The sequence below is a fragment of the Hemicordylus capensis genome, chromosome 1 (assembly GCF_027244095.1).
Source record: "Hemicordylus capensis ecotype Gifberg chromosome 1, rHemCap1.1.pri, whole genome shotgun sequence".
In the NCBI taxonomy this organism is placed as follows: Eukaryota; Metazoa; Chordata; class Lepidosauria; order Squamata; family Cordylidae; genus Hemicordylus; species Hemicordylus capensis.
In genome coordinates, this window is record NC_069657.1 from 394,350,903 (window position 1) to 394,375,700 (window position 24,798).

Consider the following 24,798-nt stretch of genomic DNA (forward strand, 5'->3'; position numbering starts at 1 on the left):
TATAGGAAAAAGTGGGCTGAAAGAAGATTTCCAGCAGTGCAGGTCATGGCAAGTGTGAATACTGGCACTATCTATTAATGTTGAAATATATGCTTTGTTAAATTGAGAACAATTTGTTATGGGCCGGCTAACAAATAAAGATGAAGACGATTATTATTATTTATATTAAATTTTATTTGAAGCAATTATGTTCAACTTTAGTGACAGATAATCTGCTCTGGGATATTCTGACCTTGTTAATTTGTAGCAGATCTCTGTGGTGGTCTGGTGTCCTTCACAACGTGGGCTCTGTGCCTGTGCAGTAGTCCCCATGAAAGGATTTACAAGCTCTTCAAAGCACTCTGAACCTCTGCCCTTGGTGCAGCAAGCGCACTTGGTATTTTTGGCACCAGAGCGCTTTGCATCTCAGTTCCTTTCTGACCACTGTTGTGTGCACTTCCCTTGGGATTCACTCCTTCGTCGTCCCTGGTTCTTGGAAAACAAAATTTTGACAGTTTGCTTATTTGGTTTATCAAATTTTGGAACATTTTTAAACTACTCTTTGCCTCCTGTCTTGGATTTATCTGCTGTCTTAGTCTAATGGACTCTAGAAAAACTTTCAAGCAGTGCTACTCCTGCTGTGGGATTTTGCTGTCCTCTGATAGACATGACCTTTGTCTGCTTTGCCTCAGAGAGGACCACAATGTTTGTACCTGCAAGATTTGCTTATCCTTCTCTAAGCAAACTAGGAGGAACAGAGAGTTACACTTAAGGGCTGCTTTATATGAAACTGCTTTACGCCCTCCGACCCCGATGTCATCAACATCGTGGACTTCAGCGCTGTCTAAGGTGAGCTCAGCCTCTAAGCCTATCCAGCAGGAGATAGGTCTATCCAGCAGAAAAAACCCATCAGGAACCCACTACAAAAAGCTCAAACACAGGGAGGGTGATTCCTCGTTGCAACCTAAACGCCACAAGACATCCTCGATATCAATGTTGACTCCTCCATCATCAGTGTTTACAACCTCAATCGTGGTGACATCCTTGACACCAACCTCTCAATCGCCTTTGATACTGGCCCCAACGTCAAAGTTGACTTGCCCACCGTCTTCAACTTTGATACCTCATCCACTTTGGTCAATAGCGTCAATGTGGCATCAATACCTTTCTCACTCTTGTTCCTCCTCTCATCAAGCCAGCATTGAACACTCCTCTGACATTGTTCACCCAAGTTCCATCTCCGGCATTGCTCTCTACGTCGACGAGAATACCAGCTTCCTCACTTGGCACCTCTGTAGTCCATGCTTCTCTGCAGCCTCTCCCAATATCGACCATGCTGCACTCTACCCTGCCTAAGGACCTGCAGCTCCCATCTTCAATTCTGACGTCTCTGGCTTTTGGTTCTAATTTTCCATCGATGTTGTCAATATCGAAGGACTTTCCTCTCCTACATGATTTTGACTCCATCCTGGGATCACCTATTATTATACCCTCTGTCTCAACCTTTAAGGGCTTTTCTCTGCACGATATCAATGAGGAGGCTGAGTCCACGCCATGAGTTGCTAAAGCACCTTCCTCTTCTCCAGGGAATGCAACACCGACATGTTTTCCTTCACATTACCTAGCTCACCCCGGAAAGAATGGCAGAGCCTTTCTCTCCCAGCTTATTCTCATTACAGGAGAAGAGTTGATTACTGGAGCTCTTGGTCCCCAGAGGCTCTTGCTCATGGTTATATAAGGTTTGGGATCCCCTTTACGTACCTTCACCTTCTCTTCCTTATGATTATGAGGTGTTGAGCCTTTTCAGTTTCCAAAGCCTGAAGTCCACCTCTAATTCTGCTTCTACCAGGTTCTCACCTTTCAAGTACCCTCTAGACTAGGCTTCCCCAAACTGCGGCCCTCCAGATGTTGCTGAACTACAACTCCCAGCATCCCCAGCCACAATTTATTGTGGCTGGGTATGCTGGGGGTTGTAGTTCAGCAACATCTGGAGGGCCGCAGTTTGGGGAAGCCTCCTCTAGACCATCCCCCTGTTCCACAGCCTCGGGCAGAACAGCCTGCCGCGCCAGTTCATCCACCTACTCCACTTAAGCAGCCTACTAATCCCTCAATTCCTCCAGAAGCTGCCTCTGTTCCTGCAAACAACATTCAGATGGTGACTACTCTTCCACTTCTGAATCAGATGATGACTCTACACTCATGGAGAACCCGTCAGATTCTCCAGATGATAACATACCAAACAATCCGGCCAATTGTCCTACTGAGGAGACCAAATCTTATAGAATACAAGTTACAGAGATGGCCAGAGTGCTGGGCCTGGAACTTAAGTCACCAGCCCAAGCAGTCAGTTACCCTGTCTATGATTTCATGGCTTCTACTTCTCAACATGCAGCTCTTCCAATGCTTCCTGTGCTAGTCAATTCTGCTAAGTCGGCATGGGAGGCCCCATTCACTTCCATGTCTACTTCAAAATGCTTAGATGATTTTTACATGGTACAGGAAGAAGACTGTAAATTATTGTTTATACATCTAACTCATTGGTGGTGGACTGCGCTATGGGCAATAGGGCGGAGCATAAGCACTCTGCACCAATTGAAAAGAAGGCAGGAAGCTGGATTCTATTGGTTGCAAAGTTTGCTCCTCTTCGCCCCTTTCTATGAAGATTGAACTATATGGCAAACTGCACAAGTGCAGAGCCCATGTTGTGAAAGATATCATACCACCCAAAGATCAAAAGTTACAGGTAAGCAAACTGTTTTTACTGCTAACATTTTCAGGATTTTATCTTGTCTTATTATTAAAACAAAATAGCTAGAATATATAATAGTATGGCTGAAAATTAAAGAAACAATAATGACTGTTCCCTCACATCTTTTTTCAAAAATATAGCTAAAAAGACCACGTGTCTTGGACTTGTCAACATTTCAATAGTAATTATGGGACAGACTACAGTGAAAAATTCTGTCGTCAATCAGGCTGAAGGACTGACAGTCTGGCTGCTGCTGTTGTGTTTATAGTACCTTGTAACTAATCAGCTCTGAAACTATGCAAATATCTGGAAAGTCCCAGACAGTTTTACAGTCTAGTGGAAGCGTGACAGATACTACTATTTTAAAAAAGAAGCAAAAAAACAACAGATTGAAAGTAGGACAGAAAAGTTACTTTTTAAAAATAAAAATTTAAAGTGTAGGGAGGGGTTTGTCAAAATCTCTACAGCTCAGATATAGGATGTAGGATATGGCTGTTCTTGGACAGAAATTCTATAAAGGATAAAGAAGGGAATATTGGAGGTAGTATTGCTCTGTCTGTCAAAGAGAGCATGGAGTCTGTCCAGTATACTATAAAACATGGGGGGGGAAATCTCCTCCATAGAATCCCACTGAGCAGAAATACCAGGCAAAACCTGTAATATAGTGTACACTCTCACCGCTGCCCCACCCCCCACCCCATACACTCTGATAAAAGCTCTGAGGGTAACCTCAAAGTGGTAAAAGAAATCAGGGTGGCAACCAATGGAGGAAATGTTGTAATGACCCTGGCTAACTGGCCAAACAGATACCTTTTAAAGTCATGGGTGTCTTATATTTAGCAAGGGGATAACACCTGTCCCTATTCAACTCAGTATAGCAACCCTCCAGTAACTGTGACTGCTGCAGAGGTGTATCTAGGGAAAATAGTGCCTAGGGCAAGCACTGAAATTGCGCCCCCTGTCCAAACATCTGACACCCATCTTTCAGATAACTTTACCATAATATCAGCTGAAAAATACCATTTTACCTGTAGCCCCTTCGGGGGGCTTCCTAAAGGCCGTGTGTGTGGGGGTCTGCAAAGGTTCCCCCTCCCCCCACTGGCCTCTAGGGCCTCGCAGGTACCATTTGAACATGTGTGGTGGACATTGATATATTTTTATATATATATATATATATATATATGGCCGCTGAAAACAAAATGGCCACCGTGCATACTCAAATGGCCTATGCAAGGCCTGGCATGGCCTAGGGCCTCACAGAGGCCATTTGAGCATGTGCGGTAGCCATTTTGTTTTTGGCAGCAATTTTTAAAAAATTAATTTTAAAAAATTGCATCCCCCTTCAAGTGGTGCCCGGGGCTCGTGCCCTGCCTGCCCTACGCTGGATACGCCTGTGGGCTACTGTCTCCCTTGTGTTTCTTCTTAGATTGTGAGCCTGTTTGGAAAGGGAAGCATTTTCTCATCCCTTCTGAACAGCTTGAGAACTTGTTTTTGTGGTGGTGGTGGTGGTGGTGGTGGTGTTGTTTTGGTTGAAACGTGGTGCTTGAAACCATTAGTATATGCTAACTGAGCAAAGAGGTACCTTTTTGAACAGTGGTGATTCTCTTTGTTTAGCAGGGGGAGAGCGACTGGCCCTATCCATCCCCAGCTAGGTGGCCAGATTTGGCTTTTAAAAAGCCAAATTCTGGCTTACGGCCCATTTGACCCACGAGTATACCCCTTAGGTTCTGGCAACTCCCCTGCACAGCATCCCTCCAGTGGCTGTTACTGGTGTCTATCTTATGTTTGTTTTTTAGACTGTGAGCCCTTTGGGGACAGGGAGCCATTTAGTTTATTTATTTTCTATCTATGTAAACTGCTTTGGGGACTTCTGTTGAAAAGCAGTGTACAAGTATTCAGTGTAGTGTAGTGTATACCATGGGTGACCAAATACCCTCTAAGCTATCTACCACTGAGCTACAGTCCAATCCTGGTTGTTCGCCCTGCCCCCCATATCATTTTATCTTCACAACAGTCTGTTAAGTAGCTTAGGTTGACAGATAGCCCAAGGCAACCCAGTGAGCTTTGTGGCAAGGGAGGGGTTACATGGGAATAAACACCTCCAAGTTAGATTACTTTAATGTGCTCTCTATGAAAATGGCCTAGAAAATTGCTCAGAATTTTCTATCAGCACAAGATGCTGCAGTTAACAGGGGCAGTCCTTCCATGAGGCGAAATGAGGAAATCACCTCACATGGTGGTGATCACCACCTCAAGTGATGGATTATTGGAGAACAGTGAGGTGACGTTTCCCACCACCTCACTTACCTCTCTCTGCCACCTGCACCATCTGAGCAGCTCGTTGCTAAATGGTGGCTAAGAGCCACTCCAGAACAGTCATCATCCTTCATGGCTCTTGCCTCCTTCATGGCAGGAACTGCCAGGAAATGCCAGAAGGACCATAGAGTACTGAAGACACTCTGTAGAGCACTCTTTTGGCATTTCCTCTTCTACTCCTCCTTTTCTTAATTGGCCCAAGGGTCTAGGAGCAGGGCATGGAAGGGCACACACCAAGTCAAGTAGCGATGGCTATTGCTTCCATGAAGAAAGAGATGGAAGCAGAGGTGGGTGCGCATGCAAACAGGTGGCAGCATGTGGTCCTTTCTCAGTTGCATAGAGGTCTTGGGCTGCCACTGGCAACCAATCTTTTAGCAGGGACTGCTTCTCAGGAACACATCACCCCAAACTAGCATGAGTTGCATTGGTTACCTATTTGTTTCCAAGCCCAATTCAAACTTTGGTGGTGCTGGGTTTCTTTGTGAGCTGCCTTGGGTTTCCTCCAGCAAGAAAGATGACATATATATATATATATATATATATATATATATATATATATATATATATATATATATATGATGGCTGTTGCCTTCATGCCTTCTTGTGGGCTTCTCAAAGCATCTGGCCGACTATTGTTGGGAAGAGGATGCTACACTTGGCTCAATTGGGAAGAGGACGGTCTTTGTCTAGTCCAGCACAGGCTGTTCTCATTAGTACCCCTGCTAACTGGGCAAAGAGACACCTATTCAGCCTAGCATAGTTTCCCTCTAGTGGCTATTGCTGATGTCTCCCTTGTGTTTCTCTTGAGATTGAATTCATTTTGAACAGGGAACCATCTTCTTGTTCCTTTTGCTATGAAAAGCACATTACAAACTTTAGTTGCTGATGTTACAGCTATATTAACATTCATAATAATAAAAAATGGAAGTGAATGGAGTCAGTAACTGCTACCACTATTGCTACTACTGCACCATCCATGTTGAGGAGTGACAGGAAAGAACAGGCATCTTCTCCCTTTAATAGTTTTGTAGAAAAGAGAATTTTTAGCAAGTTCAGCATGCTATGAAAAGGTGTGCATCTACCAAACTCCCTGTTTACACGTGAGTCAAAGGCAGTAGAGCACGGTCCTCTTTCTATTTTAGTCATTCGTTCAGAATATTTTCTGATTCCAAAAGCGAACAGAGCAGTTTCTGCTACTATTCAAGAATGTTAACTTGGGGGAAAGGTTGTTTGCTTCTCGCAAACCATGGATTTACTTGATTTCTTTTGCTTGTTTATGATGGTTGAGAGCTGCTGACAAAGAAGCTTTTGTGTTGAAGCAGAAAGCCTGACTTGGATTATGATCAAGTTGTAGGCTGCCAACACGGGTGTTCTATTTACACCAAAAATGTGAACTTTAGTGCAATTGCTGCATAAAACAACCTCCGTTTCTTCTGTGCTACCTCCCCATAAGTAATCCCATCCTTATCTTTGCAAACATACCTCTGGGACTTGCTTTGGAGGGAGCTGCAGCAGAAAGCCATAAGGGAGGAAATGGTTAAGCACCCTGCGCTCTCCCCACCCCACTACTTCTCTGCTGAAAGTTGCCTTCTTCTTCAGAGCTTTGTTGCCCTCATTTGCATATCATTTGATACAACTGTATGACGACAGATATTTATGTATTGTTGTATTTGCATATAACTTAGTTTAGCCCTATGAATTAATATTCTCTTTTCACTTTTGATTTTTAGCTTTCCCTGGACCTCTACCACACAGAAGATGATATTTACAAGCTCTCACTGGTGCTGGAACCAAGGACTTCTAAATCAGTATGTCACTTTGGTTGGTTAGGAAGTCAATATGTTGAAGTGCATTATATTATAGTATAACTGTACAGTATAGTTGTTACTGTCAATGAGTTATCAATTGACATCCTGACAAAAATACTCAATAGTACTACTCAGGAGTTACTCTAAAGGACTACTAAATTTCAATAGAACTTCCACTAGGAAGTTTAGTTGGAATGTCAACCAATTTATAACTCATTGTCCCATTATAAAAACAGCAGCCCACTTCTCTTAAAATGTTCATACCTTTTCATCACTTGTGAATGATAAGATTCTATGATTTCAATCTACAACTTATTCCAGAGCACCCCATGAATGAGCACATAGGTTTTAATAGGACCTCAGTGTACCTGCCTCATGGTATGCAGTTTGTCAGTCGCAGCCTATGGCTGTGTATTGTCAGGGCCGGACTGGGGGCACCGAGAGGGCAGTGGAATGTATGTGGGGAGGGTGCCGGGTTTTGAGCAGAATAGGTAATTAAGGGTGGGAGCTGGGGTGGTGGGGTAGGGTGGGTAGGGCGCACTGGGAATATGACCTGTTGGGCATTCCAAGCCTGCTTCTCACAACCAATCAGAAGGAGAGGAGGTGGGGCTCTCCTACCAGGGAGAGGGGGAAAGGAGAGCCGGGCAGCTGGCGCAGGGAGAGCCCAGTGAGCACAGCAGAGTACTCCAGGTGAGGGCATACCAGGAAAATGCCCTGCTGCCCGGTGGGCCAGTCTGAGCCTGTGTATTGTTGCCACCAGCTTCTTCCTGCTATGGACCTGTGTGTTTGATAGCTTTGTGACTGATCAAAATGCAACCAGCAAACCTTTCCCTGGCATGGAGTGGAGATGAAATGATTTTAAAATGCCCCCCTGTGAATGTTCCTCATTTTTTGTAGCTGTTAGAAGCCCAGGAGCCCTGCCACTCAAAATGTGTCCGTCTGTTGCAGTAAATAAAAATGCTCAGCATCATCTGAATGACATACCATAGACTATAACTCTTAAGCTTAGATCAACTGGGAACTGAAGCAGTGGTGGTGTTGAGAATTTGTAAGAGCAAATCCACAGAGGTTGGGTTCAGTTAAAGATTGGGGGTGGTCTTCAGTGCTTCACAAATTCCTGGCTCCTGACCAGATGAGTAAAAGCAGAAGGGATTATACCAAAAAATTAGAATTTGATTAAATTTTGCAGTTTATTCAGTGCCACAGAATTTATCTTTTCTTACTACAGAATTGTGAAATTTATGGGCTGTTCAAGTACAGAATACACACTTTCCTACACACAAAGCCTTTCTGGCTCAATAGACTTAAGTTCAAGAATATTATGTTTCCCTGGGTTTCCAACAAGGTTTTCCTGGGCAACAGCTCTGTGCCTTTAACACTTGCAAATGCAGCTTTCCACATCACTGTATCTCTATGAAGGAAAATTTTAACCTTCTGAAATTCTGCTTCTCCAAGCCTTTGCTCATAAAAAGAAAAAGTTCCCCCAGAAGGAATAGGTACATAGTTAGGGAGTACTCCAGGACCCAAATATCTCCAGGTGTCTCAGGTTGAGGCATTGGCCAAGAGTGCTTTTGATCAACTTCAACTGATGTCAGCTACATCTGTTTCTTGATATAAATGACCTTAAAACAGTGGTCCATATGTTGGTAACCACTACAGCTGGTACAGAATGCAGCAGCCAGGTTGAAGAGACCATATTATTTCTGTTCTAAAAGAACTTCACGGGCTACCAATATGTTTCTGGGCAGAATACAAAGTGCTGGTTATTGCCTATAAAGTCCTTAATAGCTTGGGCCCAAGTACGTTAAAAAGTGCCTCCATCATGAACCCTGCTGCTTACCGAGATCATCGGTAGAGGTCTGGTTGCAGTTACCACTGGCTCATTTGGTGGTGACTTGGATCTGGGCCTCCTCTCTGGCCACTCTGGGGCTTTGGAATGCTCTCCCTATCAGAATAAGAGTTTCCCCATCTCTGGCTGCCTTTTAAAAAGCCGGTTTCTTCAGGCTTTTAGTTAATTATATTTATATAGATTGTTTGTTTGTTTGTTTGTTTAATTGTTGGTTTTTAGGTGTGTGTGTTTTTTTAAAAAAAATCCGTGTAAACTGACTAGAGCGTTTTTATTAGGCAGTTTATAAATCTAATAAAACAGATAGATCGATAGATAGGTAAACTCTAACTGGGGGCCGTAACTCCGTGGCAGAGCATCTGCTTTGCATGCAGAAAAATCCAGGATCAATCCCTGATGTCTCCAAGTAGGGCTAAGAAAGACTCCTGCCTGAAATTCTGGTGAACCACTATCAGGGGAGACAGTACTGAGCCAGGTGGTCCAGTGGTCTGACTTGGTATAGTGCAACTCTATGTTCCTTTGTAACTGAGGCTGACGCTCTCTGTATGACTTCCACATACACATGTGTGTGATTTCTGGCTGGGAAACAGTGTGAGTGGAAAGTCCTAGCTTCCCTCCCTGGGTACCACAGTCTCAATGTACATTGACCCTGCCTTTTAATTTTTTTTACTTTTTGCAGAAAAGGAGATACCGTGTAGTTTAAAACTCTCTCTTAATGATATATCACATACTTTGTCCCAAAGGGAGTATTACAAAACAAAAGACTGAAAATAAACCCATGAAATGAAGTTGAAAAACTCTGTGCTGCTTGCTTCAGAAGTTTTCCATTCTTGCTCATTGGTGCTTTTTTTCTCCCCATCATCTTGTAGAGTTGTTTTGTTGTGTTTTTTGCTTTGAAGGCATTTTTCTAGAAACAAGAGTTCATCAATCTGCCCTGGCTGCTTTCCTCTCTCCCCAGTCCTGTTGCATATAGGCCACTGCTACAATGGGAAAATGATGCAGCAGTTTATCAGTGACCTTTAGCAATGCCATCAGTTATCTAGGTGCCTGGTAATCGATGAATAATCAGTGACATTCTACTCCAGTGGCAGAGTGATGGGAAGGAAAGGCACAGGTGAAGATTCAGAAATGTCTTGCTTTCCAATTGTTCCCCCTCTGTAACCAGCTTCTTAAAGACTGTTTTGCCCATTCCATTTTTTCTCCCAGCATGAGAAGTAAAGAACACTGGTGGTGATGGGGAGCTAGTGTCAAAGGCATAAGCAATGGCACCTTTGACCACACCCCTGGAGGTGCCAATGTCAAGGAACTGGTCCGGCATACATCTCCTTCACAAGCTCTCTTCATACATCTCCTTCACATACATCTCCTTCACAAGCTCTCTTCAAACAGTGCTGTACATAACAGCCCTGCTGGATCAGGCCCAGGGCCCAACCTGTCAGCATCCTGTATCACACAGTAGCCCACCAGATGCTGTTGGAAGCCTACAGGCAGGAGTTGAGGGCATGCCCTCTCTCCTGCTGTTACTCTCCGGCAACTGGTATTCAGAGGCATCCTGCCTCTGAGACTGCAAGTGGCCTATATCCCTCAGACTAGTAGCCATTGATAGACCTCTCCTCCATGAAGTTATCCATACCCTTCTTAAAGCCATCCAGGCTGTTGGTTGTCACCACATCTTGTGGCAGAGAATTCCACAAGTTCATTATGCATTGTCTGAAAAAGTACCTCCGCTCGTTGGTCCTAAATTTCCTGGCAATCAATTTCATGGGATGACCCCTGGTTCTAGAGTTATGTGAGAGGGAGAAAAATTTCTTTCTATCCACTTTCTCCACTTCTCTCTTCTTCCATTTCTCTCTGTCCACTTTTAAAACCCCATCCATCTCCACACACTCGGAAGACACAGTGATGGGAGAAGGGGAAAGGAGTGGCCAAAAGAACTAAGAGTCACACTTCCTCTGTCCATTCCTTGGTAGAGATCATCCATCAGGCTGACCAAGGCTGCCTCCACCCCATAGCCTGCTCTAAAGCCAATTTGAAATAGATCTAGATCAGCAGTATCATCCAAAATTGCCTGGAGGTGATGAGCCATCACCCTCTCAATTACCTTGCCAACCCAAGGGAGGTTGTAGACTGACCTATAATTATCCATCACTGAGGGCTCTAGAGCAGGCTTCTTCAGCAAAAGTCTCACAATTTTTAATTTGGATGACCCTTATTAATTTCTGGCTTAAGCTTAATTTTACTCCTGTGGTACTGACACCCTTGATATTGATGGATAATTTCCAATCTGCTTGGCAGAGGGGGTATAGAAGATAAGTTATTTTCCTATGGTCTTTATCCTGGTTTTTTACTTTCCTTGAGTCTTGAACAGTCAAAGGAAATTATTCAATAGTGTATAAAGGACACTGAATGATAGAAGCCTGCTGCCTACCTCCTATAAGATACTGTAACATCTTATCCTCTGTAATTGCACCATTATTCTGTCTTTCATCTTTGACATACTCAAAATATCGCTGGGCATCTTCTAGGGCTTGTTTCAATGCCCTCCCTTCAGCATTACTGGAAGGTAGATTTCAGCATATACCTGTTTCACAGTGACAGTGCCCTTGGGGCACTGGTGAGATCGAAACAATAACTTGTATTCTTTTTGCACTGTAGTTTCTGTTGAGTTTTGAGATTGGGTTGGATTTTCCATTATTAATGACATTCCCAGGACATTTGGATGATTTTATGTTAAGTTTCTTTTAGAGGATAGAGATTTCTATGTCACCAATAAAGTAGCTAATCTTGTTTAACATCTGGGACACGCCGTATGCTTGTCTAGTCAATATGAGTAACAATTATATAATCTGATAGTCAGTGATGTATGTACAGTTTGTATAAATGCTTTTGTTGTTTTGTCTTGCTGGTCACTGACCGTAATAAAGATTGACCTGACTGCTTTAATTGTGTTAAATTTTACACTACTGTTTTACTGTTGTGAGCCACCCCGAGCAGTATTATACTGGAGGGGTAGGATACAAATATTTTAAATAATAATAATTATTAATAATAGACTAAAGATTTCAGTAGAAACCTAGCCTGAGAATAAGTCACATATGTTAGTGTGCTTTCACACATGAAGCTAGAAAGCCATTTTGAGTCTCTCTCTTCTACCAGTTCTGCCATGTGTGAATGTTGCTATTGAGAGTCAGAATTTTATTTATTTATTTAACATTTTTATACCGCCCAAAACTCACATCTCTGGGCAGTTTACAACAAAGCAAACAAAGAAAAAGTTAAAACATTACTTAAAATAAATGATACAGAAAAAGTTAAAACATTACAACTTAAGTTTTAAAACAATGTTAAAACTACTAAAACAATATTTAAATTTAAAGCTTGGGTGAATAGATGCATCTTTAAAGACTTTTAAAAAGTTGTCAGAATGCAGAAAAGTAAATTTATTTACTGCAGTAAATGTATGTTTTATATCTGCATTATAGACCAATTTAAAAGGCAAACCGGTTTAAGCCGCATGTGTGAAAATGCCCCAACTCTACCACTATTGGCTCTAACTTCACTATGGACTGTATCTTCCTAGCATGGGGTTATCCAGTGTCATGTCATATTTTCTTCTGGAGACTTTTCTCTTGAACTTTTAGTTTGTTTAAGCTACATGGCAGAGATTTAACAGTGGTAGTTCTCTATAATATATTGCCACATCTCTGTGCTGGAGCAATTCCTCCTGTTAAATTTCTGCCTGTTGTGCAAGTGTTAAAGGCACAGAGCTTCTGTCAAGGAAACACCTGACAATCCTTCCTAGAGGAAATATAAGTGATTTTACTGATTAAGTCCCAAGCACTTGCACAGTAGGGAATATCTGGTGGGGGTGGGGGGGATTCATTTTTGCCTACCTTTTGCAAGTGCAAAAGGGCAGGGGTCCTTGTTATTGTTAAGCCCTGAGCTCTCCAAGGAGATCCATTTATTCTGTCTGGTTGGATTCTTGCAGCTTGCTAAAAGTATTGTGTCCAAGAAGGCCATTGTGTGAGGAGCCCTGGGTCCCTTGTTTTCCAAGGGCTGAAAATACAGGGGAGTAGTAGTCTTGCTTGCTTCTTGACCTGACCATTAACATTCATGTCAAAGCAAGTTGTTTTCTTGAAGAAAATGTAAGGAGTCATGCAAAGACCTGGAGTCACAATGGTTTGCTTCACTGCTATATTTGGAGGGAGTGGGGGCATCATCTGTATTAGAGCATCCATCTAGTCAGAATTTTTTTAAGCAACAGAGTGGCAGCGCAGCTGTCTCTCTCCTCCACCCCATCCCAGCCTCTGGGTGCCCAGCCACTTCCTCCATTCTTTAGATACTGAACATTCTACTGTGGAAGTGGGAAAGGGATTTGAGGGAATATGCAGAAGTTAAAATATCACTTTGACTAATTGTGCAGAAAGCTCTAACCCTTCCAGAGGTTGGGTATTGTGCTTCATTTACAGTGAGACATAAAAATGCTTTTCTGATTTGTCAGCAGCCTACCTCTCCAACTACCCCGAACAAGCCAGTGGTGCCACTCGAGTGGGCATCCGAAGTAATACCAAAGACAGATCCGAGTATCATCAACAAACACATCAGAAAACTAGTTGATGTAAGTATTTGAGCAGGTGTTCAAAGGGGCTGGTGTTTTTATTTAGTTTATTTGCTCACCTTTTGAAAGAGATACATTGCCATAGATGTTAAAAAGCATTGGAGAGAGTATGGAGCCTTGAGGGAAACCATACTTAAGCTCAGATTTTGAAGAACAATAGTCTCAAATTGACACCATCTGGAATCTGTCCAAGAGGTAGGAGCGGAACCACTGTAAAACAGTGCCTCCCACCAACAACACTCTCAGACGTTCCAGAAGGATACTATGGTCGATAGTATCGAAAGCCACCGAGAGATCCAAAAGGACCAACAGAGTCACACTTCCTCTGTCAATTCCCAATTGGAGATCATCCATCAGGACAACCAAGGCAGTCTCCACCCCATAGCCCACCCGAAAACCATTTAAATGGGTCTAGATAATCAGTTTCCTCCAAGACCGCCTGAAGCTGAGAGACCACCACTCTCTCAGTTACCCTGCCCAGCCATGGGAGGTTGAAAACAGGCCTATAATTGCTCAACTCTGAGGGATCTCATGCAGGTTTCTTTAAAAGAGATCTAATAATTGCCTCCTTAAGACAAGGAGGCATCCTGCCCTCCCTCAGAGAAGCATTTATGATTTCTACCAGGCCACCTACAACAGCCTCCCTGCTAGATAGAACAAGCCATGTTGGACAAGGGTCAAGAGAACAAGTGGTAGGCCTCACCTCTCCAAGCAGCTTGTCCACATCCTCAGGAGTCACAAACTGAAACCGATCCAGTCAAATCGCATAAGAGATGTTGCTGGACACCTCCAGTTCAGACATGAAATTAATTGTGGAGTCTCCATCTAAGTTGGCCCGAATCCAAGAGATTTTATCTGTGAAAAACTATTTAAACACATCACAGTGGGTAACTGATGGCTCCAAATTCTGGTTCAAGATGATGGCATCTTCATATGTATCTATCAAACCCACCCACCCCAATAGCTAATGAAAGGATCTCTGTTGGGAAATAACACAGGGGGAAAGGGTGACCCATCCTCCCTCATTGCTACAGCCCTGATGCAAATCTTATCCCCAGCTGTTTTTAAAGCAGAGAGTGAGTGAGTGAGTGTGCGTGCGTGCGTGCGCACACACACACACACACCCATCGAAAGATCCGATTACAGATCTCCCATGTAACATATAGTTTGGCCCTTAGAGTAAAGCATTTTAAAAGCACAATAACTATATGGATTAATTATACAGTATTAGTCTTCAGTTTGCAGGAGCCTTTAAGTTGAAATTCATTTAACTGCCCTGCAATACCAACACAGGAAATATCCAGGAATCAGGGCCAATTCTGGGTAGGTTTGCGTGTTGCTTTTTTCATCCTGGATTGCACCATGCTTGTAGCAAATAAGTTGTCTGTACCATTTTGCCTATCTCCACAGGTCTTCCTGATGCAGATATACAAATTAACAGCTTGTATGAGGCACAAAGTACTTGGCACAAATTATTCAGATAACTGTTTGCCTTGGTGACTGAAGCATGCTCAGCTGCAGGCACAAAGCCCATGCTGAAAAGTCCTATTTGCTAGATTTTTCCAGAAAAGGCCCAGGAATTTGGCAGTGACTTAAATTTCATCTCAACAGCGACCTGGCCAGCTTGTTGCATGAACGAATCCTACTCTATAAGAAGCTGGCTTCTGCTTTAACGTACTCCTGCTTCCAGCCCCATGGTGTGCTACCATTTGATTCTGCCTCACAATCTAAATAGTAGGCACAAGTAGCTTATCTTGTGCAACATTCATTTTTTAGGGCTCTCTGTGTATATACTAGACTTTGGTTTAGCTAACCTTTTTCATATCACCACATTAATTTCTTTCAATTTTCAGTCTGTTTTTAGGAACTATGATCATGACCATGATGGCTATATCTCTCAAGAAGACTTTGAAAGCATAGCAGCCAATTTTCCTTTCCTGGACTCATTCTGTGTATTAGACAAAGATCAGTAAGTAGATATGTTCCTACTGTAGAACAATGATCCTACTTTTTTCCTAATAGTAGAAATGAGATGCATTTGTTTCAGTTTGCCTTTCTCACACAGGTCAAGGTGGCTGTCAGTTTTTCCTTATCTGAGTCATCCTCTCAACAACCCTGTCAAATGAGTGATTTTCCTATTATGCATTCATCTGGAGAGAGTGACTTTTCCTAGGCCACATAGTGTAAGCTTAGTCAAGATTTTAACTCCGATCTCCTAGGTTCTAATGAACATGCAAGTGTAAAGGAAATATGTTCTTCTAGGTAGATTTTATCATAAAAAGTAAGCAGGTTGTTTGGGGAAAGGAGACATTGTAAGAGAATTATCACAGAATTAACAAAATGCCAGGTAGACAAGCCTTTAGCATTTCTACTAAATTTTCCATAAAACTCTGAATCCTAAATGAATTGCAGGAGAAAGATCATTCATTGGTTAGAGGCATCATTCCCTCTAAAGTGTGTGTATGTGCATGCGCTCACAAATTTAATGCCCACTCAGTTAATTTTAGATCCCGCTCAGGTTGAATCAGGAAGGCCCCACTCTGTATACATGTGCACACACACTGCCTTGATAATGCCACCCAGAATAAAACTCATTCCGCACACAGATGAGAAAAATTAGAGAGAACTCTGGTTAGAAGTTACAAGAAGTGCAGCTGAAAGAGAGCAATTCACCTCTTTTAATATCTCTGACTGGTTTTAAAAGTTTGAGAAGGACTTATAATTTTAAAAAGTTGGTGCATCAATCAGTATCCTATAGGGAAGACATTTTAAATAAATATGTAATAATTTTGGTGGGAGAGTTTGTAATATTGTGAAAAAATAATGATCTCCTGCTATCAAACCAGAAAGACTGGGTAGCATTCAAATGTATATAATGAACAATATTCTTTTAAATAATGAATTTCTGTTATTTAGAGTTTACATACATATTCAGACTATCACATGATATAATCTTCTGTGGATGGCAGGTATAGGATTACATGTTTGCGACTCTCCCCTATGTAAAAATATGCCTCCTAATAAACATTTAGCAAAGCGGTGTGGAGACTAGGCTAGAAATCCTCCTCCTCAAATACTGGCTTTCTATAGGCTGGGATTTTTTTTAGCAGCAGCATTTCCATTTTAGCTCGGAATGGAGGGTGTGCACATTGGCTGGATTTGCACCGAAGTCCATGCGAGATATTGAGGAGCACTTCACACATGATTCGAGTTTTTCATTGCGCATTAGAGCCTGGCCCAGTTTATGTCTGGGGTAAAAAAAATCCCATTGTGCTTTTGGGGGGGGGGGGGGCATACCTGAACTCACAGTAAAGCCTGCTGTCTGGGAAAAGCTTCAGGTGAATTATTCAAACTACCATTTGCATTCTGAATTGTTATAATCTTGGAAGGACACTGATGTTTCTGAATGTGTAGTTCAGATCTAGGTAGCATTTCTCAATACTAAAGGACACTAAAGGTCAACTTCATGGAGGAGAGGTCTATTATCGGCTACTAGCTGGAGGGCTGTAGGTCACCTCCAGCCTCAAAGGCAGGATTATTATTATTATTACTACTACTACTACTACTACTACTACAACATTATATCCCGCTTTTTCTCCAAGGAGCCCAGAGCAGTGTACTACATACTTGAGTTTCTCTTTCACAACAACCCTGTGAATGAAGTAGGTTAGGCTGAGAGAGAGAATGACTGGCCCAGATTCACCCAGCTAGTTTCATGGCTGAATGGGAATTTGAACTCAGGTCTCTCCGGTCCTAGTCCAGCACTCTAACCACTACACCAGGCTGGCTGGTAGCCCACCAGGATGCCTCTGAGTACCAGTTGCAGGGGAGTAACAGCAGGAGAAAGGGCATGCCCTCAACTCCTGCCTGTAGGCTCCCAGCGGCATCTGGTGGGCCACTGTGTGAACCAGGATGCTGGACAAAATGGGCCTTGGGTCTGATCCAGCAGGGCTGTTCTTATGTAATGCTATTATTTAAATTTATTGTCTGACATCTGGACTAGCTCTGCACTGGCCCTATGTGGAGGGGCAATTTTTGCTGATCTCCTCTTCCCTTTGAAGCACACCGTGCCTCTTGAAAATGTGTGTCTGAGGGTCATGTGAGGGAATGGGAGATTGGTGAAAATTGCTTCTCCCCCCAAAGTGCCTGCATTGGATTGGTTTAGAGGTCAGCCATTGTTTACTATATAGGAAGTACTTGTGTATGTTTTTTCAAAAGTACCATTCCTACCCTTTTCCAAAAGGAAAGATCATTTCCTCAGGAGAAGAGCCGAGATACAACTTGCCTGTATGGTCTAATAGATTTCATGTCTTTCCTCTTATTTTATACAGGGATGGTCTTATCAGCAAAGATGAAATGATGGCTTATTTTCTGAGGGCCAAATCCCAGTTACAGTGTAAAATGGGTCCAGGTTTCATACATAACTTCCAGGAGATGACCTACCTTAAACCAACCTTCTGTGAGCATTGTGCTGGATTTGTAAGTAAATGTGAACACAGTTCAGCTCTACATATCAACTAAGAAGTATTTACTGGTCTTGTGGTAGCAAGCATGACTTGTCCCCTTAGCTAAGCAGGGTCTGCCCTGGTTGCATTTGAATGGGAGACTACATGTGAACACTGTAAGATCTTCCCCTTAGGGCAGGCATCCCCAAACTGCGGCCCTGCAGATGTTGCTGAACTACAACTCCCCAGCATCCCTAGACACAATTTTTTGTGGCTGGGTATGCTGGAAGTTGTAGTTCAGCAACATCTGGAGGGCCGCAGTTTGTGGATGCCTGCCTTAGGGGATGGAGCCGCTCTGGGAAGAGCATCTAGGTTCCAAGTTTCCTCCCTGGCTTCTCCAAGATAAGTCTGAGAGAGATTCCTGCCTGCAACCTTGGAGAAGCCGCTGCCAGTCTGTGAAGACAAGACTGAGCTAGATAGACCAAAGGTCTGACTCGGTATATGGCAGCTTCCTATGTTCAGATGTTTACCCTTCCCTGTTTGATGACTCAAAGCAGGTTACACATTGGATGTAAAAACTACAATCCAGCAGAGTTAGGTTTATTACACCATAGTGATGTCAATGGCAAGTAACTGCTTTGGATATGCTGCTAAAAAGCAAGTGAAAGATAAACACAGCAGAAATGAGTAGTTATATTCTGAGTTCAAACATAACACTAAACTATAATTAAAATGCCTCCTACTTGTGCATATTGCACACACTTGTCCTTTCCTCTTTGTTTTCCTCTGTGAGGGGAGGAAACTTACTGTTTTTCTTTTGAAAGATGCCAGTGTTTGTTATTGCATATAAACAAGGCAAATCCTGGTTTGTTCTAAGCATAGTCTGAACAAGCCAGTATATTAAATTAGGATCAAGTTCACACTAATAATAATGCTAAATTATGGCTTAAGATCACAGAATTCAGCCAATTTGACTTCCTGAATCAAATAGCAGCCATGGGGGGGTCCATACTGGACTACAGTAGGGGTAAAGCCCCCTTCCAATATGTCTATTGCTCTGATCAGGTTTGCCTTCCTCCTCTACAACTTTTAGTACAGAAAAGTTAAGCATGTCAGTTCTGATGATGATCTTATCATAAGCAGGCCCAGAGTCCAGCTTATTTTTTGACTCACAATGTTGTTTTAAGCTGATAAGCCAAAATTCCACATTGCATCAGAATTGGAAAAATGGGTGTATTCAAAATTCGGAAATAAATTGATTAAGTAAGCAAAGAGCACTTATGCGGATGCATTCCAACTGATGGGGGAAATGGTAATATTTTGAATTAGTAATGTTCTGCATCTATTCTGCTATGCTGCCTCATTCGTAGGTCATGGAAATGGAGGGGGCAAGTGAGCTGCCTTGAGCCTCACAGATGAATGTATTGCTCCGTCTAACAGGAAGGGTGTTGAGAGCAGTTATATCCTGTTTGCGCTTTTGTAGCCATTATTCCTACATTCATTATGAGGTGGTTTTCCTTCCGGCTTTCTTTTTTTATTCCTTTTGTCTTTTTAATTGCAGCTCTGGGGTATAATCAAGCAAGGCTACAAATGCAAAGGTACTGTAAATCATATATGGGTATTGATTTCAAGTTAGAGAACCCAGCTTTTAACATAATGATTATCTTAACTGTTGGCAAAAGTACAATACAATAGAATCAATTTTTGCCCACTCTTATATTAACCTAAAAGCTTATGTATAACTCATTCCTATGCATATTTACTCAAAAGAAATCTCACTATGTTCAGTGAGGGCTTTTCTCAGGTAAGTGTACATAGGATTGCAGCCATAGTCAAATCTTAGACTCTAATTACATTCATTCATCAATTCTTAATTTATTTATTTCTTATTTGAAATTTATTGGGTTCTCTTCTTTAATTGTAGTATGACTTTATTCATCTTTGTTTGCCTTTGTTGTGTGTGTATTTAGAAATAAACATTTTTTTAAAAAATCAACAGCATGTTTCCTCAAACTGTTTTAATTTTTATATGTGTTTTAATTGTTGTTAGCCACCCACAGATGTAAGTTTGGGCGGGGTATAAATTTGATAGATAAATGAAATAAAAGAATGTAGCTTGCCCCCCCAGTATGTGTGTTTAGAATTGTAACCTAGATTATCTGTGGTTGTGCGTCTGGTTTTGCCACTGATAAATAGTGATTTATAGCATGATCCAGCTAAAGTTAAGCACTTTTAAGGCCTACAATGAAGTTAAGCACATGGCTAATACACCTGTTAAAATAACTGGTATTTAAAGGACTTAACTTTGGTTGGATTGTGTCTTGAGGATCATCTCCTTCCACTGCTGTGTTTTGCTTACATTGTTACAATGAAAAGCAACTAGATCCTAGCATCCATTGGGAAAATATATTTTTATGTGCTTACAGCAACCAGTGCTCTAGGGATATTGCTTGCAATGTTGTTAAGTAGTAATAAGAGCAAAACTACAAGAATAACAAAAGCCCTGCAGCTGCTTTTCTTAGCAAAAAACCTGTATCTTATAGGAAGGTTTGGAGAGGAGAACCAGTGGAGAAATGAAATGCTTACCCTTTCCTGACCCACCACTTCTTTGCTTCAAGTCACACCCACCCACAGTGCAATGGATGAGCCTTTTGCTCCATGAAGTTCCAAACATATTTGGAGAAGCTGTTTTTTTTCCCCTAGTCAGCAAGGCTTCCACACCATCTCTCTGCTCTGTCATGTTTATATGTTTACCAGTACTGATCAGAGCTAGTGCCATAGTAGCAGTAATAAAAAGCAGGGAATTGCTCCCATTTCTTCACATAAATAATTTGCACACAACCCTGCAGTATCTTCATCTCTTCTAATGTGATTCTTTAATGGTATATGAAATCTCAAATCTGCAGAAGTTCTCAGATATATATATATTAGAAACAGTAATCGGCCAGAACTAATTTTGCTTTGCTCTGACAACTTATTCAGATTGTGGTGCCAACTGTCATAAGCAGTGCAGAGATCTGCTAGTTCTAGCCTGCAGGAAGTTTGCCAGAGGGACATCAGTGAGCAGCAACCATGGATCTCTCCCCAATAGTCCTTCATTGCCAGCAGGTAATAGAAGACTATATGCCTCACTGATTATTTGTTGGCCAATGGCTTTTGTTGCCCAACAGTTGATGAACTGTGTTATCTAGAATGCTATGTATGTATGTATGTATGTATGTATGTGTGGTTTTTTGTTTGTTTGTTTGTTTTTTGGCGTTTCAAATTTGTAGACTGCCCCAAACTTCTGTCTCTGGGTGGTTTACAACAACATAAACAGATTAAAAATGAAACCTTACATACATTAATTACATTGATGTAATTAAAATGATTACATTGATAAAACAGGAAGTTTCCAGAATGCCCAAGGATGTCCTTATTAGCCTAGCTCACAATGTTTCCCAGTGAGACCTGGAGTGAGTCTAGTGGAATACCCAGTGAGATGCATAAGGGCCGACATATACTGCCATAGCAGCATGGCTGCTATGAACCCCTCATTTCCTCATGCTTGGAATCAGGGCTTCATATCGGAGGTATGCAAGTGGAAATCAGATGAAGCCTTCCTTTTTGGGAAAGAACTCTGAGTCCTGCTTCAGAAGGAGGGTTAAGGAGCTGAATCCTTTCATTAAAATTCATGGAAGGCGGAATCTTTTACATAGGAAATAATTTCATCCCAACTCTCACGGGATACGATTGTTATAGATTTCCCCCACAAGATCTGGAAGTTATCTTCTGTGTATTTGTAAAGCATTTGTCAAACAACTTCTGCAGTTAGGAAATTCCTTCTGAAGTCTAGCCTAAATCTGCTTCTTTGTCATTTCAAACCACTGCTTCTAGTCCTGCCTCCAGGAGAAACAGCGAACAGCCCTTCAGATATTTGAAAATGGCAATCTCTGTTTCCTTTTCCCCCAGGCTAAACATACCCATTGTTCCTCATGGAACTGAGTTTCCAGACCTCTCACCATCATTGCTGCTCTTCTCTGAATCCATTCCAAGTTATCAATGTATTTCTTAACATGCAGTATCAAGAACTAAACTAAGCAAATATAGTTGCGACGCTACTCTTAATAATTCCCAATGGGAGGAGTGTCACAACTGCATTTATGCAATGCTTAGTAGGCACAGAACATCTCACCTTTGCAAGCAGCATGCACGCTTCCCTCTTAGATGTTTGATTCGCTATATGGTAATAGAGACGTGCACGAGCCGGTTTGGCACCTTCTCTGGGAAATGCCAAACCGGCTTAGGTGCCAGTGTTCGAACCGGTTCCTTTTAAAAGCAGGTAAGCAGCTCTTTATGTGCTCATCCCCGTCCCGTGGGGCGCCCACTCTCCAAACGGCCACACAGGGCTGTGGCGCTGTTCCTTGCAGTCTCTGTACAGCGTTGGCACACACATGGCCAGCATGCATGCACGCCAGTCATGTGCATGCCAATGCCACGCGGAGACTGCAGGGAACAGCGCTGCAGCTCCGCAACCATTTAGAGCAGGCCTGCTCAACTTCAGCCTCCTGCAGATGTTGGCCTACAATTCCCATAATTCCTGGCTATTGGCTGCTGTGGCTGAGAATTATGGGAGTTGTAGTCCAAAAACAGCTGGGGGGCCTAAGTTGAGCAGGCCTGATTTAGAGAGTGGGTGCCACCGCCGGAAGAACAGCAGGGTGGGGACAAGCAGGTAAGGAGCTGCTTACCTGCTTTTTAAGGGAACCGCTTCCCAGCCTGCCAGCAGCTGCCCCGAGTCGTTCATGCACATACCTAGTATGTAAACCATTGTTTTATAATGCATTATGTGTCACATTCTTAAAATTTTGTTGCTGCAGTAAGTGATATAAACTTTGTTTAGGTGACCAAAAGACTAAACTTAAACTTCTCATTTCAAATCAATGTTCTGTTGAACCCAGCATTATTACTTTGGCCATGGCTGCTTATGTTATATAATGAACAAATTTATGCTTCCTTCCTCTTTTTTGTAGTGCAAGATGAAGTCTTTGAATTTCCCAGCATACCTCCACGAAATCGGGATCTAGATAGCAGAGCAATCACACTGGTGACTGGCTCTTCTCGGAAGATTTCAGTCCGTCTGCAACGGGTTACCACCAGCCAAGCAACCCAGACAGAGCCACTGTGGCATGAGCCTGGCTGGGGTGATTCAGGATCGCATACCTTCCCCAAAATGAAGTCCAAGTTCCATGGGAAATCAGGAAAAAATAAAGGATTTGCAAAATGGGAGAATGAAAATCCCAATATTCAGACCAATAGGAACACGGCAGTAGTAACTACAGTGCATAAATTGGACCATAATGGAATAGAAGCTCCCTTAGAAAGGCAAGAAATGGAGGTAAGTTCTATGAATTACATTAAGAATTGAAAGACTTTTTAATGGGCTATAAATGATCTCCCCCTTCCCCCATAACCCTTTCCTCCCCTTTGGGAAGTACCGACTGGAGTGTCTGTGCAAAGGCACTTTGCAAAATCCAGTCTGACCAGATTGCACACCACACACACAGTCCGTAAAGCAGCTCACCCCACCCCAGCATACACAAGGGGTGGGGAGGGGAGGGGGATTCCTCTTTTCCCGGGGACCACTCATAAAGTATGTTAGGCAGGGGAAGTTGTGACAAAGAAAGGACAGGATATTGGTTAAAACTGGGCAAAGAGTTGGAAAGTAGAGTAGAAGATTATTCAGAAAGGTTTTTAAGTGTGTGACCCATACTTTGCAGACCATCCTACTCACCAAGAAAAAGGAAAACATTCTACCTATATAGCCAGCAACCCCTTCTTCCCATCTCAGTCTTTTTGACCCACAAATCTGAAAGGGCTCTATGGCGCCAGCTTTTCACTCACAACAAGACAATCTCAGACACACACAAAATTAGCACACCTGTTTTTCACAACCTTTAACAGGAGTTGACCGTTCATTAGGGGCAAGCCTGAAGGAGCGCTTGGCAGTGGGGAGAAGAAAGACCATGCTCCTCCAGCTGACTTGGTCTGTGTATAAGTAACTCTGGAGGCTACCTCGCCCTCCAACCCCCCCACCCTTTTTTGTTGAAGGGGGAACATGATATCCTAGCAACCAGCCGCCAGATTTATGCTGGTTGCTGGGTGGGGCTTACTTTCCATTGGCCAGTCAGTGCAGAGTGGCAGTGGGAGTGAGAAGCAGTGCTGGCTGTCTATGTAACAGTTTTGAGTCAGTGATTGGTAGGTTTCTCACTGCCAACAACAACATCACAGCCTGCTGGCTGTTGCTGCCGTCCCACTCCTTGTCCCTCAACACAATGTTAACATGTATTTATTTATTTCAAAAAATGCCTCTTGGGGGATTTTTGCTGCCATGGGCAGCTGACTCCACTGCCTCTCCTGTAATCCACCTATGGGTGTAGCCAGGACTAGGTCGGTGACTTAGCAATAACTGGCAAAGTGTAGATTTGTAACTAAAAAGTGGGATCAAAATACAAATGTGCACACAAATCTCAATTGCTCATCAGCAGAGATACAGAGAAATATGGAAAACATAAAAGCAAACAGTTGCTTTATAGTGCTTAAGAGGAGAGGAGAGCTGGTCTTGTGGTAGCAAGCATGACTTGTCCCCATAGTTAAGCAGGGACTGCCCTGGTTGCATATGAATGGGAGACTTGATGTGTGAGCACTGCAAAATATTCCCCTCAGGGGATGAAGCCGCTCTGGGAAGAGCAGAAGGTTTCAAGTTCCCTCCCTGGCTTCTCCAAGATAGGGCTGAGAGAGATTCCTGCCTGCAACCTTGGAGAAGCCACTGCCAGTCTGTGAAGACAGGACTGAGCTAGATAGACCAATGGTCTGACTCAGTATATGGCAGTTTCCTATGTTCCTAATAATATGTAGATTTGCATCTAATATGGCAGGATCAAAACGCAAGTGCACATGCACGCATGCACACACACACACAAAAAGAACTGTACAAGCCACTAGTAAAGCACAGACCAGCTATAAAAGGCTGCTTCTGTGGAGAGTAAACACATTCTGAA

General features: G+C 42.6%; 1 protein-coding gene and 1 long non-coding RNA gene across 8 annotated transcripts in view; one reads left to right on the top strand and one right to left on the bottom strand.

The window, feature by feature from the left end:
- RASGRP3 (RAS guanyl releasing protein 3) overlaps positions 1 to 24,798 on the top strand; it is a 106,657-nt gene that overhangs the window by 76,241 nt on the left and 5,618 nt on the right. For 6 of the 7 annotated variants that reach the window (XM_053303934.1, XM_053303923.1, XM_053303905.1 and 3 more), the window contains 7 exons: positions 6,775 to 6,852; positions 13,200 to 13,316; positions 15,170 to 15,285; positions 17,648 to 17,795; positions 19,323 to 19,359; positions 20,744 to 20,869; positions 22,771 to 23,135. In XM_053303934.1, coding sequence (XP_053159909.1) covers positions 6,775 to 6,852; positions 13,200 to 13,316; positions 15,170 to 15,285; positions 17,648 to 17,795; positions 19,323 to 19,359; positions 20,744 to 20,869; positions 22,771 to 23,135 — 987 coding nt within the window. The remainder of the gene's footprint in view (positions 1 to 6,774; positions 6,853 to 13,199; positions 13,317 to 15,169; positions 15,286 to 17,647; positions 17,796 to 19,322; positions 19,360 to 20,743; positions 20,870 to 22,770; positions 23,136 to 24,798) is intronic. The other variant, XM_053303946.1, reaches the window with a different exon arrangement.
- LOC128348236 (uncharacterized) lies at positions 211 to 23,788 on the bottom strand. Its single transcript, XR_008318021.1, has 3 exons — positions 23,679 to 23,788; positions 14,020 to 14,181; positions 211 to 471 (listed from the first exon to the last, which is right to left on the bottom strand). It is a non-coding gene; the product is annotated as an uncharacterized LOC128348236 (long non-coding RNA).